At 34.4% G+C, this 23,864-nt stretch overlaps 1 protein-coding gene across 1 annotated transcript; it reads right to left on the bottom strand.

Moving 5' to 3' along the window:
• Positions 1 to 10,566: 10,566 nt before the first annotated feature.
• LOC123221462 (receptor-like protein 9DC3) lies at positions 10,567 to 12,879 on the bottom strand. Its single transcript, XM_044644311.1, has 3 exons — positions 12,723 to 12,879; positions 11,110 to 11,576; positions 10,567 to 11,019 (listed from the first exon to the last, which is right to left on the bottom strand). The coding sequence occupies exons 1-3, from the start codon at positions 12,877 to 12,879 to the stop codon at positions 10,567 to 10,569; spliced, it is 1,077 nt and encodes a 358-aa protein (XP_044500246.1).
• Between the last annotated feature and the right edge of the window lie 10,985 nt (positions 12,880 to 23,864).

The raw sequence follows: 23,864 nt of genomic DNA, 5'->3' as shown, positions 1-23,864 counted from the left end.
TGGGAGGTTTACGACGTCTCGAATGGTCAAAAAATGGAAAGTCTCGAACTCCCTGAATTGTTCGGAATGGAAGGCTTTAAACTCCTCGAATTGTTTGGTTTATCTTTGTAATCTTTTGATTAATGAGATAGTTTTAATTTATTATATTTTTGTATTTTAATTTTTTGTTTTAGTTGAATAACAGCTAGGTTCCTAACAAACTACCTCAAGCTTATTTGCATCAATAACAATATTGTTGAGCCAGAAATCCCCTATATGACTACCTTCCTTTAGTCGTTTCACCCTTTCTCTCGATGGACCACCACATTCTAAAAATGCTTGCACCAGGTGTATAATAACTCAATAGATGACCTCAATGTCATCCTCTTCTTCGAGTGTATAGACTACACAAAGCTTAATGATTAATGGTGGATCGTCATTAAAAGGTTCTACCAGAACGAGATCAGCTAGAGATGATAATGGTGAAAGGCAAATTGGCAAGACGACAATGACCGGAGATCTAAAAGGTCGTTAGAGTCGAGGCCGAAAAATGGCTAAAAAAATTGAAGAAAAAGAGGAAAAGGAAGCAACAAAAACAGTGAAGAAGAAGAATAGAAAAGATGAAAAGAGGGGAAGAAAGAAGAAGAGAAAAAGATGAGGAGAAGAAAAGAAGAAAGAAAAGAGAAATGAAGGAGAAAAAAGAAATAAAAGAAGTGAAAGGAGAGAGAAAAGAAACAGGTGGAAGGCAATGCTTTTCAGAAAGGGTTGTTGATTTGTTGGGAAAACGAGAAAAAGGATTGTTGGTTTGCTGGTGAAAAAAAAAAAAGAGAAGGCAGAAGGTTGGTTTGTTGGGAAGAGAAAAAGAAAAGGTGTGGGACCGCTTGGAAAAAAGTGATTAGCTGCAAATGAAAAGACACTAATATAGTTTGGATTCCTAGCAAAATTAAAAGGAAGACCACCAGTGTAAAACATTCTACCAATTTTCTCATCTAATCAAGCTCTAGTTTGTATGTCAAAAGATTTACCAATAGGAGAATCATCAACTTTTTTTTTCTTTAAAAAAGGATTTGACCCACTCGGTGACGGTAAGGATAAAGACAATGATTGATTTACATTAGTAATATTACTAGGCAATGACACTTACTTAGGTTGAGAATTATAAATCTTATTGGTAGTTTCATTATCTAATTTTCTCATTTCTACTAAATCTTCAAATTTCACTTTAGAACAATCACCGATTCCTTTCCCCGTAATTTTTAATTAGTGAGCTTTAACTCTAGCATAAGTCCATTGTCTTTCTTTATGACAAAAATTACAAACCTATTGGCATGTACCCCCTGATTCCCCAAATTTCTCAATTTTTATGACATATTTCCACAATGGATTTTGGTCTTCATAATTATTCTTTTTTGTGGAACCCACACTACTACTACTACTTTTAGAATTAGAACTTTTCTTACCAGTAGCAGAATCCATTAATGATTAACCCAGTATCACTAACAATTTGCTAAAATCTATCAAAAAATCAACCAAATCACATAAATCACCAACTATGCTTCTTGGCAGCTTACTACGCAACTGAAATAAAATCACAAATTGAAAACATAAATAAATCAATTTAATTATAGGAAAACTTGTATCTATAAATAATATTCAAATCAAACAAGAATAACTAAATTACAAACTATAAAAAATATTTGATTAAATTATATAAAATCAAATATTCAATAATTATTAATAAAATAAATTATAGATTATAATTACAAATTATATTCATGAATAACTTATTTGGGAGTGTGTATATATATAGATTGCAAAAATTAACCAAATTACATTGATATATATATATATATATATATATATATATATATATATATATATATATATATATATATATATATATTATAATAAATTAGAATTCAAACGTTGACACATCTAGAATTAGGGATGGCAACGAGAAGGGGCGAGGAGGGGATCTCAATCCCCGTCCCCGACCCATCCCCGCTACGAGGATGAAAATGATTCCCCGTCCCCTCCCCACAAAGAAAAATCCCCTCTCCGTCCCCACGGGGAAAAATCCCCTCTCCGTACCCGCAAAAAAAATATATTCTTTTTACCATGTAAATACAATATAAATATATTAAATAACAAAATTAAGCAAAATTAAAATTAATCTACTATTTCAAATATCATAAATATAATATATTAACTCATTTAATATGCACAACAAAAACCTAAATAAATTTGAAAAACATAAATAATTTAAAACTATAAAAATATGTTAGTATTTTAAATAAATATATTAATATAAAGGGACGGGGATAGGGGCGGGGAGGGGACACATGTATCCCCATCCCTGGCCCGTCCCTGATTGCGGAGATTTTTTTCATCCTCATCCCCGTCGTCGTCCTCTTTCCCGTTTCTATTGGGGAATCCCCTCCCCATTAGGGTCGGGGCCCCTAAAGTAGGGTCCAAATTGTCATCCCTATCTAGAACAAAGCATGCATTGACAATAGAATGATTTAATAATTTAATAAATATTTTATAATAAAATAAAAATCTTGGCAAACTGACGCACCTAGAAGAAACATGCATTGACAGAGAATTGTAAAATCTTTGAGCAAAAAGTAGGCATATGGGAGTATATATATAATAATTTAATATATATTTTATAATAAAACAAAAATCTTGGAAAACTGACACACCTGGAAGAAGCATGCATTGGCAGAGAATTATACTCTTGGGAATAGAGTATATATAATAAATTAATATATATTTTATAAAAAGAAATTAATCTTGGGAGTAGAGATGCATTAGATTAGAATCCATATAAAATCATTTGTATCATAAAAGGCAAGAAAAACACACTTTTTTTCACCGAGTTTTCTTTCTTCTAGCCACTGTTCGGAGAATAAGAAGATGCCCAGGAGATTGACAGCAAATAAGAGAAGATAATCTAATGCATAGGAAACTGTTTCTGTTATTCACTTTCAGAATCCTTTTATGATACACTTTCAAAATTCTTTTATGCATAGGAAATTATTTCTATTAAAGAAACGCGTTTCCTTTTTATTTAAAATTACCAAAACGGCCCCAAAATGTTTCGCACCAGTTTCAAGACATTCCAAAAATCGAAACATTTCAGATTCATGGAAACGCACACTATTATGCGTTTCTGTGCTTTTTAGCTTAAAACTCTAACTACTCAAATGAGACTTTCTCAACTTGGTAACGAATTCATTGCTACTCAACTGCGAGAATGACAGTGTATTGAGCTTATGATACAACCAAATTTATACACTTGGGGGCAAGTTGATGAGAAGCAACAAATTACAAATGATGAAGGGTAGGTGGAAGAACAACAAAAGTTGAACAATAAGGAACAATCTAATATTGAAATCTATGAAAGGATACAAGAAGTGCAAACCAACAATTATCCAAAAAGGACTAGGAAGCCACCTATGTGGCTCAATGATTTCATTAGATGAAATAGACTTGAGCCAAAGGACTATTTCCCACCCAAGGTATGTTGCAATGTCAAGTGTCTCTCTTTTATCTATGATAACACCAAATGTCTACCCATCAGCAGTTAAAATTAATGGCAGTAAGGGTAAAATCATCATTTTCTCTATAATATTAAAAATAAACTAAAATATAATCTCTTTTTGCCCCCTAAATTTAAAAAACTAAAAATTTCCCCCAGCCTAAGTTTTAAAAAATGATAGTTTCACCCTAGGGTTTTGTTTTGAAATCTTCGACGTCATCTTCGACTCCATTACCGGTGGCCCCTCCCTCTCGAAGTATCCTCTCCCTCCGACGGTCTCTTTCTTCCCATTTGGAAGTCTGATCAACGTCAGACGTCCGATCTTTGTCTTCCCAGATGAAAACGACAACTTCATCTTCCTCGATCAAAATCTTCATCTTTCACTGCTCTTCCAATGCTAATCGAGCGTCCAATGGGAGGAAAGAGACCGCTGGAAGGAGAGGTTGCCGGCAATGGAGTCGGAGATGACGCCGAAGATTTCAAAATGAAACCCATGGTAAAACTGTCATTTTTTAAAACTTAGGCTGGGGGAAATTTTTAGTTTTTTAAGTTTAGGGGGGCAAAATGAGATAAAATTTTGAGGAGTTAGGGTTCCGTTAAATTTAACTGTTGATGGGTAGGTATTTGATATTATCATAGATAAAAGGGGGACACTTGACATTACAGCATACCTTGGGTGGGAAATAGTCGTTTGGCCATAGACTTATCTGGTATAAATGAGAGCAAATATAATTAGTAAGTTTTATCTAATTTAGTTTGGTATTATCATGTTTAGTTGTCATATGAGTAGAGTCATATATATCTTGTTTTTGTATTTATCATGATTGATTGTCATATTAGTTATCATATGAGTGGAATCATACATATATATATCTTGCTTTTGTATTTTGAAAAAATAATAGAGAATGATCTTGCTCTCCATATTCTTCTTCCTCTCCAATTTTTCTTCTCATCTTTTTTCTTCAATTGGAGCTGACACTCGCTCCAAGAGTAGTTTTATTTACGATCAGCTTACATCTTAAGAATCATTAGATGGGTCATATCATTTGGCGCTTTTGTTGAGAGACCGACGATGTCAAATACAGAGTTGATAAAGGCAATGAAGGCTCTACAGGCTCAATTAAAGGCCAAACTATTTCCATCTACCAAACTTTGCAACAATATATGGCTTTGGTTGACAACCAAACTGGACCTAGTGGTAATTCATCTAAAATGGCGACCTTATCAGAGACTTTTTCAAGTGGGACATAAATTTTGTCAGTGTTACGATCTATGAAAATAGAGGTCCCAAAATTTGATGGAAGTGATCCTAGTAGTTGGGTTTTTTGAATTGAGGAGTTTTTCGATTTTCATGGGACACTTGAACACTTACGGCTTCGAATAGCTTTCTTCTATATAGAAGGTAGATTCGTCTGCTGGTATTAGTGGATGAAGGCTAACCAATTGTTGACCACTTGGAAGGAGTTTCTAACTAATCTTAAACATCATTTTGGCTCATCTATGTATAAAGAGCACCAAGGAAATCTTTCAAAATTGACACAAACCATTACTGTTGTTGAGTTCCAATTGGCCTTCGAAGATTTGATGAACAAGGTAATGAGCATTTTGGAACCATTATTGATTAGTTTTTTTATTACTGGACTGAAACTAGAAATTTGAAGGGAGTTATTATTCAATAAACCTTCCTCCTCAATGGAGGCATTTGCAATGGCTCGGTCATTTGAAGCTTATAATGAGAAGAGCAAATTAAGTTCTTGGCCTTGGAGTAAATGGAATTCCCCACCCAATAAACCAACACCATATCCACCTTCCACAATAATTTCCACAAAACCACAAACATTGCAACCAAACACCTCCCAAACATGCAATCTCCAACCATCAAAACCTTCACCACTACTACCTCTTTTACCTTCTCCAAACCTCCCTATTCATCGCTTAACGCTAAGTGAACTCCAAGGGAAACGTGAAAAAAGGTTGTGTTATAACTGTGACCAGAAATATGGACCTAATCATCGCTGTCATAGTATCTGACACTATTGGGCACCGACGATATTGAAGATATGCCAATAGAGAAGACACAATTGGCAGAGCCAATGGAAGAAATGGTTCTAGGAGACATTTCAAGCCTAAATGCGTTTGTTGGGCAGACTAATCCTCAATCTCTTCGATTGGTGGGTGAACTTGGCAACCAGAAATTTCTTGTCCTCATTGACAGCGATAATACCTATAATTTTATCAAACCGGTATTGGTTAAACGACTTGGATTGAGCATTTTGCCTATAACAAATTTCAGAGTTTACATCAGTAGTAGAGATTATTTGATGTGCCAATTCTATTGTCCAAAGGTTCTTTTAACACTTCAAGAGAATACATTCGTGTTAGACTTTTTTGTATTACAAATTGAAGGTCCAAATGTGGTTTTTGGGATCCAATAGTTACAACAGGTTGGCAGAGTATTCCATGATTATTCAACCTTTTTCATGGAATTCATGTGGAAGGGAAAACAAGTAGTGCTTCGATGAGATTTGGCCAACACACCAAGCTTGATAACTCTTCATTAGTTTCAAGCTCTGATGCAAAGTTCCCATGTTCATAGAATTTTTGAATTAAACTCTTTTCCAGTAGAGGAAAATTATGATAACCAATTAATGTTCGTCCTTATCGTTATCCTCATTTTCAAAAAACTGAAATGGAGAAGATTATTAGTGAAATGTTGGTTCAAGGGGTAATCAAGCTGAGCCAAAGTCTTTTCTCGACCCCAGTACTATTAGTTAAGAAAAAAGACGACAATTGGAGATTTTGTGTTAATTATCGAGCTTTGAATGTTGTAATAATAAAGGATAAATTTCTCATCCCAACAATTAATGAGCTACTTGATGAACTTGGGGGTGTTTCAATTTTTAGTAAATTGGATTTAAGGGTTGGATACCACCAAATTCGTGTGCATAAATGTGACACTTACAAGACGGCCTTTCGAACTCACGAAGGGCACTATGAGTTCCTTGTCATGCCATTTGATCTTACTAATGCACCATCAACATTCTAAGCAATCATGAACCAAATTTTTGCTCCACTTTTGCGTAAATTTATGATCATCTTTTTTGATGATATCTTGGTCTATAACACTTCTCTACAGGGCCATGTTTGGCATTTAGAACAAGTCTTAGATTGTTTGAATTCCAATTAGTTTTTTGTTAAGCTATCTAAATGCCTATTTTGCCAGGACACCATTGATTACTTAGGCCATATGGTTTTAGCTCACGAAGTGCAACCAAATCCTCAAAAGATTGAAACAATGGTGCAGTGACCTATTCCAAAAATTGTAAAACAATTAAGGGGATTTTTAGGTCTCACTGGGTACTATCGACATTTCATTCGGAGGTATGCTACTATAGCAGCTCCCCTCATAAATTTGTTATGCAAAGATTCTTTTTCTTGGACACAAGAAGCCACTAATAATTTTATAGCCTTGAAGCATGCCATGGTTGAAGCACTAGTTTTACAATTACCAAACTTTACTCTTGATTTTGTTATTGAGACTGACATCTGTAATGTAGGGATTAGAGTTGTTTTGATGCAAGTTGAGCACCCAATATCGTATTTCAGCAAGAAGTTAGGACCAAAAATGCATGCCTCCTCGACATATCTTAAAGAGTTACATGTAATTTTAGAAGCAGTTCAAAAATGGAGGCAATATCTTTTTTGTAGGTTTTTTATCATTCGCACAAACCACAAGAGCATTAAAGAGCTTTTTCAACAGGTTATTCAAACCCCTGACCAACAGGTGTACATTCAAAATTTGATCCACTACCACTTTCAAATTGAGTATAAACCTGGCCATGCAAACAAAGTTACGGATGCTTTATCACGTTTGCATGAGAATGAAAAAAGTGAAGCGTCGGTTGCTTGCTTCTTCTTGGTCACAAAACCTTCCTTCAAATTACTGAGTGCATTGCCTAAGGAGAATAAAACTTTACCAGATTTAGTGCAATTACACAAATAGTTCTCGGAATGTGCATTATCTCATTCTTACTCAGTTAATGATGGTTTCCTCCTTTACAATAATCGTTTATATACCAGTCCAAATTCTACTTTGAAATCTATTTTATTGAGAGAATTTCATGATACTCTACTTGGAGGGCACGTAGGTATTTAACGAACGTCGGTACGCTTGTCAACTAATTTCTTTTGGCCTTGTATGCGGACTGATGTGGAGAAGTTTGTCTTTAATTGTTTAATTTGTCAACAGATTAAACATTCTACCCAACACTTAGGAATTTGCATTGAGCCATTACTAATTCCAATTTTGGTTTGGGATGAGGTGACTATGGATTTTATCATCGGTCTTCTGCCGTCACATGGGTTTGGGACCATTCTGGTAGTGGTTGATCATCTAAAAAAATCAGCCATTTCGGTTAACTACCTACTAAATTCACAGCCATGAAAATTGCCAAATTATTTGCTAATATAGTGGTAAAACTTCATGGTTTTTCTAGCTCTATTATATTAGATCATGACCCTATTTTCTTGAGCAATTTTTGGAAAAAACTTTTTGAGCTCAGTGGCAACACTCTATGTCATAGCTCATCTTATCATCCACAAATTAACGGACAATCAGAGGTTGTGAATCAGGGGCTTAAGCAATATTTGAGAGCTTTCACCCAAGACAAGCCTAATACATGGGCTTCTCTACTTGGCTGGGTGGAATTCTGCTATAATTCTAGCTACCATAGTAGCCTAAAAATGTCACCATTCCAAGCATTGTATGGTCGATGTCCTCCATCTATACCTGTATATTCGAAGAGCTTTACCTCAATCCAAGCGCTTGATAAAGCTTTATTGGAACAAGATGAGTTGTTCCGCTCTTTAAAAGACAATTTGCAACAAGCTTAACATCGCATAACACAGAAGGCTAATGCTCATAGATGGGATGTCCAACTTGAAATTGGTAGTAAAGTCCTTATACATCTTCAACCTTATAGACAAACTACTGTAGTTCATTGAGCTTCGTAAAAGCTAGTGAAATGTTACTATGGTCATTTTCTAGTGGTGGAACATATCGGTCTAGTTGCATACAAAGTGGCATTGCCAAGTGGGAGTAAAATCCATCCGGTGTTTCACATATCTACACTAAAGCCATATCAAGGTACTGCCTCTATAGACTATTTTTCATTGCCTCCACTGCGTAAGGGTAACAGGCCACTATCATTACCAATTGTTATATGTGCAACACGTATAATTCTTCGCCAAGGCAAAGAGGTGTGTCAAGTCTTGGTGCAATAGGCTGATAGCACTCCAGAGCACTCAACTTAGGAGAACTTTGATGAATTTTGTAAGCTTTACCCCAACTATCACCTTGAGGACAAGGTGATCTTTCAAGGAGTAGGGAATGATACAACCAAATTTATACACTTGGGGCAAGTTAATGAGAAGCAACAAAATACAAAGGATAAAGGGCAGGTGGAAGAACAACAAAAGTTGAACATGAGGAACAATCCAATAGTGAAATCCATGAAGGGATCCAAGAAGTGCAGACCAACAATTATCCAAAAAGGACTAGGAAGCCATCTATGTGGCTCAATGATTTCATTAGATGAAATAAACTTATCTAATATGGATGAAAGCAAATATAATTAGTAAGTTTTATCTAATTTAGTTTGGCATTATCATGTTTAGTTGTCATATGAGTGGAGTCATATATATCTTGCTTTTGTATTTATCATGATTGGTTGGCATATTAGTTATCATATGAGTGGAATCATACATATATATATCTTGCTTTTGTTTTTTGGAAAAATAATAGAAAATAATATTGCTCTCTATATTCTTCTTCTTTGCTACATTTCCTTCTTCCTCTCCAATTTTTTTCTCAGTTTTTTTCTTCAATCAAAGCTGACACTTGCTCGAAGAGTGGTTTTATTTATGATCAGCCTGCATCTCAAGAATCGTTAGGTAGGTCGTATCAGCTTCTGTATATGGCTGTAATTTGTGGAAATGAAAATAATTCAATGTGACGGTGAATGGTTGTATTTGTAATAAAAGATGTGATGTAAACTGATGGAATAAGAGATGATTTTATTGAATAGAAAAGAACAGAGTTACAAATCAATGGTTGTTGTGTTTTATTGTGAAATTAACTATAAAATAAACTAAAGCAAGAACACCCAAATGGACACTGACAGATACCAAGTCAGTTTCCCCTAGGCCTGTTCCCCTAAATAACCCATGAAAACACTGTAATTTCCTGAGGTATACATAACCTGCAACTCTCTATTTATAGTACCAGCAACTGCATTATCCCCTACTTCTCAGTTTCATTCAACATTCAATTGTAGAGCTCATTTGTATCTACTGTTATCTTGCTTGTTGTTATCCCTATCTTATCATTATTTTGATATTCAAGTTTATGTACATCCCCTGAACATATCTGCATTATCTTTCCTTCAGCTTGTGGTGAAATGCCCTTGTTGCCTGTCCTTTGATACACGTTGTTAAAGGGATGTCTATCAAAGGTATATTTTGTTAGTCAAAGATAAGTTTAGCACTGAGTTCTTTATGCCAAACTGAATATATTATATGTTTTAACCAAGCATTTTCTAGTGTATACAATATTTATGATAGCAAATTCTATTAGTTCTTCATCAGTCATGACTTCATATTAGTTTTCTATTGAAAAGTAAAGTTCCTTATGATTGTAAATGAGAATGACTGTAAATTAAGTCGATTAGATTAGCAAATATTGTTATGTTGTTTGATGAGATAAGCTAATTTAAAGAAAACATGGAACGACACAGCAAAGTCAACACTTTGACATTTTATTAAAGGATTTACTACACAAAGATTAATTGCTTGCACTAACAAAAAACACAAGATTCAAAGCCAAAAAAAAAAACTGCATATTATCAACAAGTTATTTTGCACTAATACTCACCCATGGAAACTTTTTGAATCAACTAAGCGTTTCTTCTTCCATGTTTGTTGTTCAGCCTTCTCCCCTTTCCAAGCTGTCTTCCTTCAATAATCCTTATAACCCACTGAGGCTTTTATGTTGAGAACACAAGATATCCCATCATAACTCCTAACACCATTCCACATCCATAGCCAATCAATACTGCTTTCCAACCAAATCCATTTGAAGATTCTCCATCATCTGATTTTGAGAGTGGTTGTGGTGTCTCATCATAATTATCGCATTTATTTAACAAAGGAAATCCACATAATGCCAAATTCCCGCCATATGAATTGTTTGGGAATGTATCAAATTGGTTGTCTTGAGGTATAGGTCCACTAAGACAGTTTTGTGACAAGTCTAGAACTTGAAGAAAATTCAAATTGGTCAATTGGCCAGGAATTTTTCCAACAAGCTTATTTGAAGAGAGATCTAAGGATTCCAAAGCAATCATATTTCCAATAGACGATGGAATAGAACCTGTGAGGTTGTTTTGAGAAAGATTGAGAAGACGAAGAGCATGAAGCTTTCCAATGACTTTTGGAATCTCTCCATGAAAATTATTATTTGAGAAATCAATGGTAGTGAAAATTGTTATAATTTTCACTAGTTGATACTCAAATACTTTCTATGTTACCATCACAGAATCTTGATAATAATCTTCACCCATGTATTGCAACCTCCTTTCAGCTCCACTAAAGTCTATCATGGCATTGAGATTTTTGAAATACCTAGTTGACAAAATACCACTAATCTTGTTGTCTGAGAGATCAAAGATTCTCAACTTAGGAAAACAATTTTTGGTCTTAGAACAACCCCAATTAGAACTATACAATTTATTGGAAAAAAGAACCAAAACTTGTAGCTCTGGAAGATTTCCCAACCAATATGGGAATGTATCATTGATCTTGTTGTTTCCAAGATCAAGAACTTCAAGTCTCGAACAGTTGATCAATGACCGTGGAATTGACCCTTCCAATTCATTGTTGTTGAAGTTAAGGGTCCTATAGTTGTTTCCTTTTGCAAGTCTTCTTGGAATGGGGCCATTAAATCTATTCTTCCGCAGATCCAATACATGAAGACTACTAAAATTTCCCATGCATTCTGGAATGATACCACTTAAACTGTTATTTAAAAGATCTAAAATATGTATAAAGTTCATATTACAAATCAAGTCTGGTATCTCCCCAGTCAAATTGTTGTTTGACAATGAAATAAATATCAAGTTAGGTTGTAGAAACGGAAGTGATCCTTAGAGCATGTTAGAATGAAGGTCTAGAATTTTCATATTTTTCCATGGAAGTTGTATTGTGCCTATGAGATAGTTCAAGTAAAGATTTAGCCAATTGAGACTCTCTTTCCCAATCTCTAACATCCAGTTAGGAATTTGACCTTGAATTTTATTTTCAGAAAGATCTAACTCATATAAAATGTCTAGACTTCTTAAGATGACTGGGAATTCACTAATGTTGCAAGTTGATAAATACAAAAAACCTAGCTTGGGAAATGATGGGTTGGCATTGAATGCAATATTAACTCATAGATTATTATGACATAGATCAAGCTCTTCAAGGTTTTTCAGTTTTGAGAATAAGTAAAGCTCTACAATTCCATTGAAATTGTTTGAAGAAAGTGAGAGAATGGTTAAATTCACCAATTCAAATATTGAACTTGGAATAGAGCCAATCAATCTATTATTGTCCAAAAAAATGAATTCCAAATATTTACTTTGAAATTGATCAATATGGCCAATTAATTGGTTATAAGCAAGGTTCAAGATTTTCAATAATGGTAGAGTGAATAACCAAGATGGTATTGTGCCATTGATAGAGTTACTATCTAAGTAAATAGTAACTAAATTTGAAAGACCATTTGCATGAGAAGGAATGGGGTCAGTAAGTTGATTATAAAAGAAGCTTAAAAAAGCAAGTTGTGTCAAATTGACAAAAATATATTGAAATTCACTAGTAAAATTAATGGATGAAAGATCTAATTGACGGAGCTGAACAAAATTTGAAAGAAATGATGGGATGTTACCACTGAAATTGTTTTGGGAGAGTCTCAAATCATTAAGCTGCATAAGGTTGCCAAGTGATATAGGAATTGACCCCACCAAAGTGCAGTCAATCAGACGCAAATGCCTCAAGGATATGAGATTACAGATTGAATTAGGTAATTCTCTAGACAAACTCACACAAAAGACATCCAAAAAAATAAGGGGACTACTCCAATTAGCCTTGGGAAACTTACCTGTTAAGTAGAAGTTCTCTCTTAAACCAAGCATATGTAGATTTGGCAAGTAGAAGATCTGATCTGGGAAGTACCCTTGCAATCCACAGTCATTAAGACTTAGAGATGTCAGAGAAGAAGATATGTTTTTCAGGGAACTAGGTACAATGGCAGACATGTCAACATCATCGAGAAGAAGTTCAGTTAACTTTGTCAGATTTTGAACTAACCCTTGAAAAACTTCTCTTTCAATTCTCAAGAAGGATTTTTTTCATCAAGGTGAGAATATATAGTAATATTGGGATATAATGAGGTCAAGAGAAACCAAATTAGACAAGTGGGAGATCTCAGTTGGAATTTTACCACTAAAGTTTGAGTTGGAGAGGTTAAGACGTGTCAAGCGAGGTAAGTGACTGAAATGAGAAGAAATTTGAGAGTTATTGAAATCATTGAAAGCCAAATTCAACCTTTGCAGGTGAGGAAGGAGGAAGAGGGTGTTGTTGGAAAGAATATTGCCATGAAGCCATCCACAACTAAGGTCGAGGCCAATCACATGACCATTTGAATTATCACAAGTGACACCATCCCATAAGTAGCAATCAGTATCTTCTTTCCAAGACATTGTTTTTGGATACGGGCACCTTCCATCACAGTATCGTGATGTACCAATTCCAAATAAGGGAGAAAATTCAGAATATTCACAATCAAAGTAGGAACAAAGATTCATGAAATACAATTGATGCTTAAACTGGAGAACTGCAGAACTCTGCTCACGTGAACAGAGTGTTGTAGAGCTTAGAGAGTAGACATATAATAATATGAGGGATACAAGTTGAGAAAACATTATAATAAAACCCATTTTCTATGCTTGTGAAATCTCAAGAACCGGAAAATAAATAGAAGTGAAATGGAAGGTCAGTACAATATGTTGCTATATAGTCTTCCTATTTACATAGAAAATTCTGCCATATCAATAGGAACTGATTTGAGTCTTGTCAGCTATAAACTTGTAAGCCAAGTTGATAGTAGCAAATGTAAGTGAGAAAATGTGATCTTTTTAACTTCTACTAACTACAAAGATAGAGGAGTAAAACACCAAGAAGATACTGTCATTTAGAAAATTTGACAAAAATTATTATATTTTGTTCTTAGGTTAATACCGTGAGGATTGGGGTAGATGACTCCATTAATATTGTCTACATTAATTTCCAAATATAAGAAAGGAATCTTGCAGTGCTTAAGTCACTTTCTTACCTATAATTTTCTTCTCCCTATTTAATGGTCTCTATTAAGATAGTCTTGGTCTCAAAGTGTTGGTCCATATTTTATGGTCCCTAATTCCCAAAATTTATCTTAAGCACAAAGTCTTGGTCTTACAACAATCGAAGTAGTCTGTACAAGTAATGAGTTTAAGAGTAACTTTCAATCTGTGCTATTTATTTTCCCTTTGAGTCTGATTTGTTTTTGAAGAAAAAAAACTCTTGCAGTAATTGGCACACAAGAGCAAAAGTCCAATTATCATTGATGTTGCGAAAGAAAACATAGACTGGTTGGCTACAATATGATAAGGTTGAAGTATGTATGGTTATCATTTGCAGAATGTGGCTTAAAGTTGATAAAGAGAATATAGTCATTATGGAGTTTTTTTATGGTCTGTAATGTAATTTGAAGCTAAAGGGCTAATTAGTCTTTATGTTGAAATGTAACCCTAAGTATATAAAGGGTTTATTAAGGTTGAGCTTTGTACTGAATATGTGAGTCGGCCCCCTTTGCTCTACTCTGCCCTCTACGATTAGGGTTTTGTTCTTGTTCTTGTGATCTTAGTTGAACCAGGGAGAAATCTTCTGGTTTTCTCCGGTTGTGTAAATGTCTTGAGTCTTGATAAAGGCTTGGAAGAAGACTTTGATTCACGGTGTGTTATAGTCGTGTGAGGCATAAATCGGAGGGTATTTTGTAAGTTGTAATTGCTTATGTTTTATAGTGGATTCGACTAAGAGACTTGTCTCTGCCTTGGATATAGGGTTTCAAATCGAAACCTGAACCAAGTATTTCTTGTGTTTTTTCCTTGTTGATTTCTTGTGCTGTTTTTATCTTTTTTTTTTACTGTTTGCTAATCTTACAAATCTTGTAAAACATTCTTAACAAACCTAATTTGAATTAACAAGTGATATCAGAGTCGGTTAGGGTTTCTTGTTTGAATGTTTTTTAATTGATCGATTTCTGGTGGTTTCGTTTAAATCTTTGCCTTTATATATATTCTCTAGTATTCCTAATCTTGCTCCTTGCTAAAAGATTGCAAAGAAAATTGTCAGCAGAGAATAATGGGACAAACCAAAATCGATGTCGAGAAGTTTGATGGCAAAGGCGATTTCAACATGTGGAAAAAGAAAATGTATGCAGTACTAGTTCATCAGAAATGTGCAAAAGCATTGGGAAAACCATATGATTTCCCTAAAGGTATAACTGATGTTGAGATAGCTGAGGTAATGGAAACAGCTTACAGTTTATTAATTTTGCATCTGTCTGATAATGTGTTACGAAAAATTGATGATGCTGATACTGCTGCAAAAGTATGGTTAAAATTAGAATCTCTATATATGACTAAATCATTGATAAATAAAATATATTTGAAAGAATAGCTGTTTGGATTTAAAATGGACTCCTCTAAGTCTTTAGATGATAATCTTGATGATTTTCATAGAATTGTTATTGATCTGAATAGCGTTGATGAAAAAATATCAGATGAAAATCAGGCAATAATAATCTTGAATGTTTTACCTGAATCCTTTAAAGATGTTAAAGCTGCCATAAAATATGGCAGAGATTCTTTGTCATTGGATGAAGTATTAGGGGGCCTAAGGTCTAAAGACTTAAAAATAAAATTTGAGAGGAAATCCATTGGGGTAGGTCTTCAAATTAGGGGCAGACAAGAAAAAAGGAATAACTCAACTAACAAGAAACCATCTAGATCAAAATCTAGATTAAAGAAAACATGTTGGTTATGTCATAAAGAGGGCCACTTTAAGAGAAATTGTCTAGAGAAAAAGAAGGCTCATTCAAATAAATCTGAAAACTTAGAACTAGCAAATTTTCTTGAGGGGTATGAAAGTACAGAAGTGTTAGTTCTTTCTAAAGTAGGGTTAGATGAAGAGTGGGTAATGGACTCTGGTTGTACTTTTCATATGACTCCTAGGAAAGAATGGCTTACTGATTTAAAATACATAAATGGGGGAAAAGTTTTGATGGGTAATGATGATTCTTGTGATGTGATTGTTATTGGTAATGTCAAGTTTAAAATGTTTGATGGTTCTATGAAAATTCTTGAAAATGTTAGGTTAATGCCTAAGCTAAAGAGAAATTTGATTTCTCTTGGTTCACTTGATTTAAATGGTTTTTCCTATAAATCTAAAAAAGGTGTTTTAAAAATAATGAAAGGTTCTTTAGTTGTAATGAAAGGAAAATTATCAAATGGCTTGTATATACTATAAGGTAGTGTGGTGTCTGATAGCATGCATTCTACTCATGATAACTTGGATGAAACAATCTTACAGCATAAAAGACTTTGGCATATTAGTATGGCAGGTCTGAATGAATTGTGTAAATAAAATCTTATTAACCAAAACAAGCTCTCTGAATTAAAGTTTTGTGAAAACTGTATGCTTGGAAAATCTCATAAATTAAAGTTTGCTTCTGCCATATTAAGATCCAATGGTATTTTTGAGTATATGCATTCTGATTTGTGGGGTTCTCCCTATGTTCCTGATTCATTATCTCATTCACACTATTTTATGACACTCATTGATGACTACTCTAGGAGAGTATGGGTTTATTTCCTAAAACATAAAGATGAGGCTTTTGAGTGCTTTAAAGACTGGAAAAAATTAGTTGAGAACTAAACTAATAGGAAAATTAAAGTGCTCAGAACTGATAATGGCCTTGAATATTGCAACAAACAGTTTTCTGATTTTTGTAAGAAGTATGGTATACTTAGGCATAGAACATGTAGTGAAACACCACAGCAAAATGGTTTAGCTGAGAGAATGAATAGGACCATCGTAAATAAGGTTAGAAGTATTCTAACTGATTCTAGATTAAGCAAGAAGTTTTGGGCTGAAGTTATAGTAACTGTCTGCTATTTGATAAATAGGTTACCATCATCTACAGTAGGCTTTAAAACCCCAATTGAAATGTGGTCAAATAGACCACCTTCTTTACATCACTTAAAACCTTTTGGATGTCTTGTCTATGTGCATGTTAGTCAAGGTAAACTGAACCCAAGAGCTTTAAAGGTTGTTTTTCTAGGATATCCAACAGGAACTAAAGGCTATAAACTATGGCTGTTAGAAGAGCATAAGTGTGTTGTTAGCAAGAATGTTACTTTTAATGAACTAAAATTTTACAAAGATCTTTTCTCTTCAGAAGGAAAATCTGGACAGGTTCAGTTTGAGGTGGAGACACCTATGTCAAGTCACCAAAGTGGTATTGAGTCTGTAACTCAGTCTTTAGAGTCTAGTAAGGGACATGATTTGGGTTTGGATACAATTCATACTTCAAAGTATGAAATCACAGACTTGAATCAGCAACCCTCACCACAGAGTCAAGTTGAGTGTCCTCATAGTCCAGAAAAACAAAGTTTATCTAACTATCAACTAGCTAGGGATAGACCAAGAAGAGAAATAAGACCACCTTCAAGATATGCTAAAGCTGATCTCATCTCTTATGCTTTTCAAATAAGAGACTTGATTGAGATGAGTGAACCCCTGAACTACACACAAGCCTGTGAAAGTAAATATAGCTCGGATTGGTTAACAGCAATGAAAACTGAAATAGAATCCCTGAAAAGAAATAATACCTGGTCACTTGTTAATAAACCATTGAAGGAAAAGGTAATTGGTTGCAAGTGGGTATTTAAAAGGAAACCAGGTATTCCTGGAGTAGAATACCCAAGATTTAATGCAAGGGTGGTGGCAAAAGGCTTCTCACAAAGAGAAGGAATAGATTACCATGAAGTTTTTTCCCCTATAGTTAAGCATACCTCAATAAGACTCATATTATCAGCTATTGTGTTATTTGATATGGAACTGGAACAGATGGATGTCACAACAGCATTCTTGCATGGAAATCTGGAAGAACGGATTCTTATGGAGCAATTTGAGGGTTTTGTAGAACCTAGAGCTGAAAACAAAGTATGTTTGCTTTATAAATCCTTGTATGGGCTAAAGCAATCTCCTAGACAATGGTACAAGAGGTTTGATAAGTTTGTTCTGTCTATTGGTTTTTTGAGATGCAATTATGATTATTGTGTATATTATTTAAAATCTGATGTTGGATATTATGTTTACTTGCTTTTGTATGTTGATGATATGTTTGTAGCTTCTAAAGATATGTCTACTTTGATAAATTTAAAACAAATGTTGAAAACTGAATTTGTTATGAAAGATTTAAGGTCAGCAAAAAAGACTATTAGGTATGGATATTGAAAGAAATAGAAGTAAAAGATCTTTGTTTTTATCACAAGTATGATATATTAAGAAGGTATTGAGTTTATATAGTATGTCTGAATCTAAATCTGTTAATGTTCTTATGGGTGCTCATTTTCGATTAAAATCTACTGTCAATCTATCTACTATTGAATCTGAATTTATGAATAAAATACCTTATTCAAATGTAGTAGGTAGTTTGATGTATGCAATGATTGGTTTAAGATCTGATTTTGCTTATGCTATTAGTTTAGTAAGTAGATTTATGAGCAATCCTTGTAAAGAACATTGGTATGCTATAAAATGGCTGATGAAATATCTCAAAGGAACTGCAGACTTTGGGTTATTGTTCACATGTAATGCTACTAACAATTTACTTGTTAAAGGATTTTGTGATTCAGACTTTGCAGTTGATCTGGATAAAAGAAGATCTCTAACAGGTTATATTTTTACCTATGGTGGGAATATTGTGAGCTGGAAATGCAATTTGCAGTCTATTGTGGCATTATCCATCACTAAAGCAGAATATATTTGTAACATCCTTCCCTAGAAGTACTACCCACCGAAGGAGAAATGTTACGAATTAATATCCGGAGCGTCTATTTTTTTTTTCTTTTTAGAATACTTTAAAATAAACGCATCATTAAAAGTGTTTAGAAAGTATTCCAAGAAAACTGAAAATCTGGAAGTGAACAAAAGATGTATATACTCATATGAAAACTCATATGAAAGCATCTGAAAACAGGGAGTAATAATATACAACTGTGTCATCATCTCAAAAAGTCAAAAGTCAACAAGAACATGCCACTGTATGCATGTAATATAAACCAGAGATAACCTGCTCTAGCCAAATCTACCTACGCTGACCTGACCCTGCCTCGCAGCTATCTCGATCACTTGTACCTGCAATCATGAAAGAAAAGGAAGTGAGTGATAAGAACACTCAGTAAGGGGAAAGAATTAAGTAAACTATTTCATTTCCTGTTCTAACTCACTCTCGGGACTCAACCTCACTCATAACCCATATAAGAAATCGAGGGGATAATCTAGTTCATGCTTTAATATTTGGGTCATACTTTGTCCCATCTGGTGTCTATTTGATAATTTCTGGAAGCTGACTATAGGAATTTGACACTTTTCTAAGCTCGAGCTCTTTTTCTTTCTTTTACTACACCATTTCTGAATCTGAATTGAGCTCTACTGCGAGCATGCTCTACTGCGAGCGGACCCTACTAGGGGTCTATGTCCTACTACGGACGTGTCCTACTGCGGACGTGCCCTACTACGGGCAGTGTAGTGTAAAGTGCCCCCTCATAGTTTATAGCATGCATGCGGGCTTATATTTTACTAATTTTGCTTCCATCTAAATTTTTTCATAACTCACCAGACATTACTCTTGGAACGACCCCTGAATCTTGAGCCCCAAATTCTTTTTCTTGCTTTTCTTTCTTTTTCTTTCTTTTCTTTTTCTTTTCTTTTTTTCTCTCATTTCTTTCCTTTCCTTTCCTTTCCTTTCCTTTCCTTTCCAAAACTGTGAAATATTGTTTACAACCCTGTTCATTTGACAGAGCAGCCTTCTGTTTTATACAATTTCACAGTCCAAACAGTGTCTAATTCATATAAACTATATATCATTGGAAAGAGGATTCAAAAAGTTTTCCAACAAGTTATAATAGCACTCATAATTCATTAGATAAGGCAATCAAAACATAAAATGAAATTAGTGGCAAAAACTGACTCCTCTGTTTATTTGATAAAGCAGCCCTTGTGGTTCATACAATATTTAACATTCCAAATGATCCCCAATTTATACAAGCTATAGATCACTGAAACAATAATTCAAAGAGTTTTCCAACAAGCTATAATAGCACTCATAATTCATTAGCTAAGGCAGTAAAAACGTGAAATGAAGTCAGTGGCAAAAACTCTCCTCTGTTTATTTGGTAAAGCAGTCCTTATGGTTCATACCATATTTATCAGTCCAAATGATCCCCAATTTATACAAGCTATAGATCACTGAAACAATAATTCAAAGAGCTTTCCAACAAGCTATCTGTTTATTTGGTAAAGCAGTCCTTATGGTTCATACCATATTTATCAGTCCAAATGATCCCCAATTTATACAAGCTATAGATCACTGAAACAATAATTCAAAGAGCTTTCCAACAAGCTATAATAGAACTCATAATTCATTAGATAAGGCAGTCAAAACGTGGGATGAATTCAGTGGCAAAACTGTAAATACTGTCCAACTCTCTGTCATCAACAAAATCACACACATAGACACCCCAAATGGAAAAACAACATTTCTTAACTTCAAAATCATCATTTATAACATAGATCCAAGGAGCCAAAAGCCTAAAACATGCAACATATCAAGGATGATACCCTTTATCTTGTTTCAAGCTAAATCTTTACAAGTTGGCTTCCTTCTCTTTGTTTTGTTTCCTTTAACACCAAAATCACCTTAAATCAACACCAAAACATACTAACATATTCATATAATATGCATCCAATATATATATAAACATAGGAAAAGGGAAAAAGAAAGAGATCTTTTGGTTACCAAGCTCTAAAAGTGTTCCCTCTTCTTTTTTTTTACTTACTCTTCTTTCAAACTTTTCCAAGCATCCAATTTCCTTCTAAAAATTGAAGAAAACAAGCATGAAGGGGCTAATTTTTCTGGAAGGGCGGAGGAAATGATGGAAGAAATGGAATGGCCTTTTTTTTTTACTTTCTCTCCATATATATGTGATCTTTATCTCTTTTTCTTTTTTCTTTTTCTTTTTCTTTTTGTATTTATATGCCTATATAGCTATTTATACATACACATATACATGTGAAAATATATATATACTTAAAATGGGAAATATCTCAAAACAGGGTTAAAAGACGTAAATGCTCCTGAAACGTACCTAAGGGTATTACAATATTGCCTTGATAAAAGCTGTGAAAGAGGCTATGTGGCTGAAGGGAATTACATCTGAACTAGGTCTGAGTTCAGATATTCCAGTGATATACACTAATTCACAGAGTGTCATTCATCTTTCTAAAAACAATGCATATCATGAGAGGACCAAACATATTGATGTGAAGCTTCACTTCATCAGAGATGTGTTGTCCAACAAGCAAGTATTGATTGAGAAGATCATGTCCAATGTTAATCCAGCAGATATACTGACTAAAGTTGTTCCTGTGAGCAAGTTCAAGGAAGCTTTAAACTTCTTGAAAATCTGTCAAAATTGTGACAGAAAAATTGCAGAGAAGGTCTCCTAGCGGAATTCACTTATTCACCTGTTTAAGCCAAGGTGGAGCTATGAAGAATGTGGCTTAAAGTTGATAAGGAGAATATAGTCATTATGGAGTTTTTTTATGGTCTGTAATGTAATTTGAAGCTAAAGGGCTAATTAGTCTTTATGCTGAAATGTAACCCTAAGTATATAAAGGGTTTATTAAGGTTGAGCTTTGTACTGAATATGTGAGTCGGCTCCCTTTGCTCTGCTCTGCCCTCTACGATTAGGGTTATGTTCTTGTTCTTGTGATCTTAGTTGAACCAGGGAGAAATCTTCTGGTTTTCTCCGGTTGTGTAAATGTCTTGAGTCTTGATAAAGGCTTGGAAGAAGACTTTGATTCACGGTGCGTTATAGTCGTGTGAGGCATAAATCGGAGGGTATTTTGTAAGCTGTAATTGTTTATGTTTTATAGTGGATTCGACTAAGAGACTTGTCTCTGCCTTGGATGTAGGGTTTTAAATCGAAACCTGGACCAAGTATTTCTTGTGTTTTTTCCTTGTTGATTTCTTGTGCTGTTTTTATGTTTTTTTTTTTTTACTGTTTGCTAATCTTACAAATCTTGTAAAACATTCTTAACAAACCTAATTCGAATTAACATCATTATTCCTTGAAATCCATTAGACATTTCTCATCTCATACATTTTTTCTATATTTCCCCTGTTTCTATCTATTTTCTGAGTCAATGATCAAGATCTTGTGACTGCAAATATTTATGAGCTTAAATTTCTGAGGTAATCAATTGAGCTTAAAATTATTTTGAGCATTTCACACTGAATGTTGAATATAAAAATAATATGCTGTAGAACATAATTGCTGAAACTATTAAGAAATAATGTTATAATATATATAATTAAATTCATTAGTTGACTTTCCTAATTTAGTATTGACAGGTTCCATGGATCAGAGGATCACCATTTCTTAGCCTAAGAATTAGCTCTAACTATTTCCTTTACAACCCTGTACATATCTATATATGTTGTATTCTGTTCTTGTGCAATAATTAGTGTTATGTGCTCAAACAACAATGTATCATCATATAATTAAATAATTAAAAATTAAAAATAAAATAATATCTAACCACATAACATTACAACGGCTCCAACTTCAAGCCAATTACATTTACAAAGTTGTGAACATAACACTACAACGGGTAGCTCCAAATATGTGTTAGCCATAGCTCGGTATTCAGCCTCTGCTGATGATCTAGAAACATTAGTTTGTTTCTTGGATTTCCCCACGATGTAATTGGGAAATAAAAAACTTCAGGCCAAATATTTTGGCCCCTACCCCGTTGTAGATGTACTTGGCAAAGCTGCCTATCAACTCCAACTTCCACCAGATGCGCTGATTCACAATGTCTTTCATGCATCTTTATTGAGGCCTGCATATGCTAGAGTGGTTGCATCCCCTACATTACTACCCCAGTTCCAACTCGAGAGGACACCTTATGCAAATTTATATCATAAGCTTGTCCATCGTGGTTGAGCCCCAGCTGCGAAACTTCCTATCCAATGGCAACATGAGCCTCCTACAGCAGCAATGTGGGAATTCACAGACATCATTCGGCATCAGTTTCCTTTGTTCTCCCTTGAGGACAAGGAAGTCGGCGAGGGGGTAGTTGATACAGGATGAACTGAAAGCTGGACTGAGTTAATGGAATAAGCAGAAATTGAAGCAGAGAAGATGGCGTGAAGGAATTACAAACAAAGTTCGTGAAACGCAAGGGAAGGCGCCGTATAAGGACGTTTAATAGCACGGCATCGTTTTGGATTATGTAGTGCATGAATTAGTTGGCTATGGTGTCGTTTGGAATTACGTAAATTGTATGTTAGGTGTAATTGATTTGGTATCGTTTTATACATGTAATACGCTGCATTTTTGGCTTGTATTAATAAAGGATGAGAGCGGGAAAAACTGTTAGGCGGTTATTGATTCTTGAACTCTGTGTCTTGTTCTGATTCTGTTCTCTCTCTTTCTGGAATTGATTCTACCTTCTTGTATCTTGCATCTTGTTCATAATCTCTAAGAATCTGAACCATCGGCATCACAACATCAATCATTTCTTCATCTATGCCTGAATGAGGCCATTTGTGAAGAAGTATATCTAAGTTTTGCTTATGTTTCCATTATCATTAAAGAAAGCTTTAGTATCGTAAATGATCATATTTCCTTGATAAGTATTCATACATGTCACGAGAATAAGGATACCGCAAGCATGTGAAAGATTAAGACTTGTTATTAAGCACAGTGGTTTTTATTCGTAAAAACCACCGACCATCCTGCAGAAAATCCCTCAGAAAATTGCTTATCTTCATCAACATTTCGGATCTGTCACTGGCTTATGCAGAATATTTGATTTTATTTGTTAATATTTTAGATCAATTACTTTC

Source organism: Mangifera indica, chromosome 7, assembly GCF_011075055.1.
Source record: "Mangifera indica cultivar Alphonso chromosome 7, CATAS_Mindica_2.1, whole genome shotgun sequence".
NCBI lineage: Eukaryota > Viridiplantae > Streptophyta > Magnoliopsida > Sapindales > Anacardiaceae > Mangifera > Mangifera indica.
This window is presented reverse-complemented; position numbering and strand designations above follow the sequence as displayed.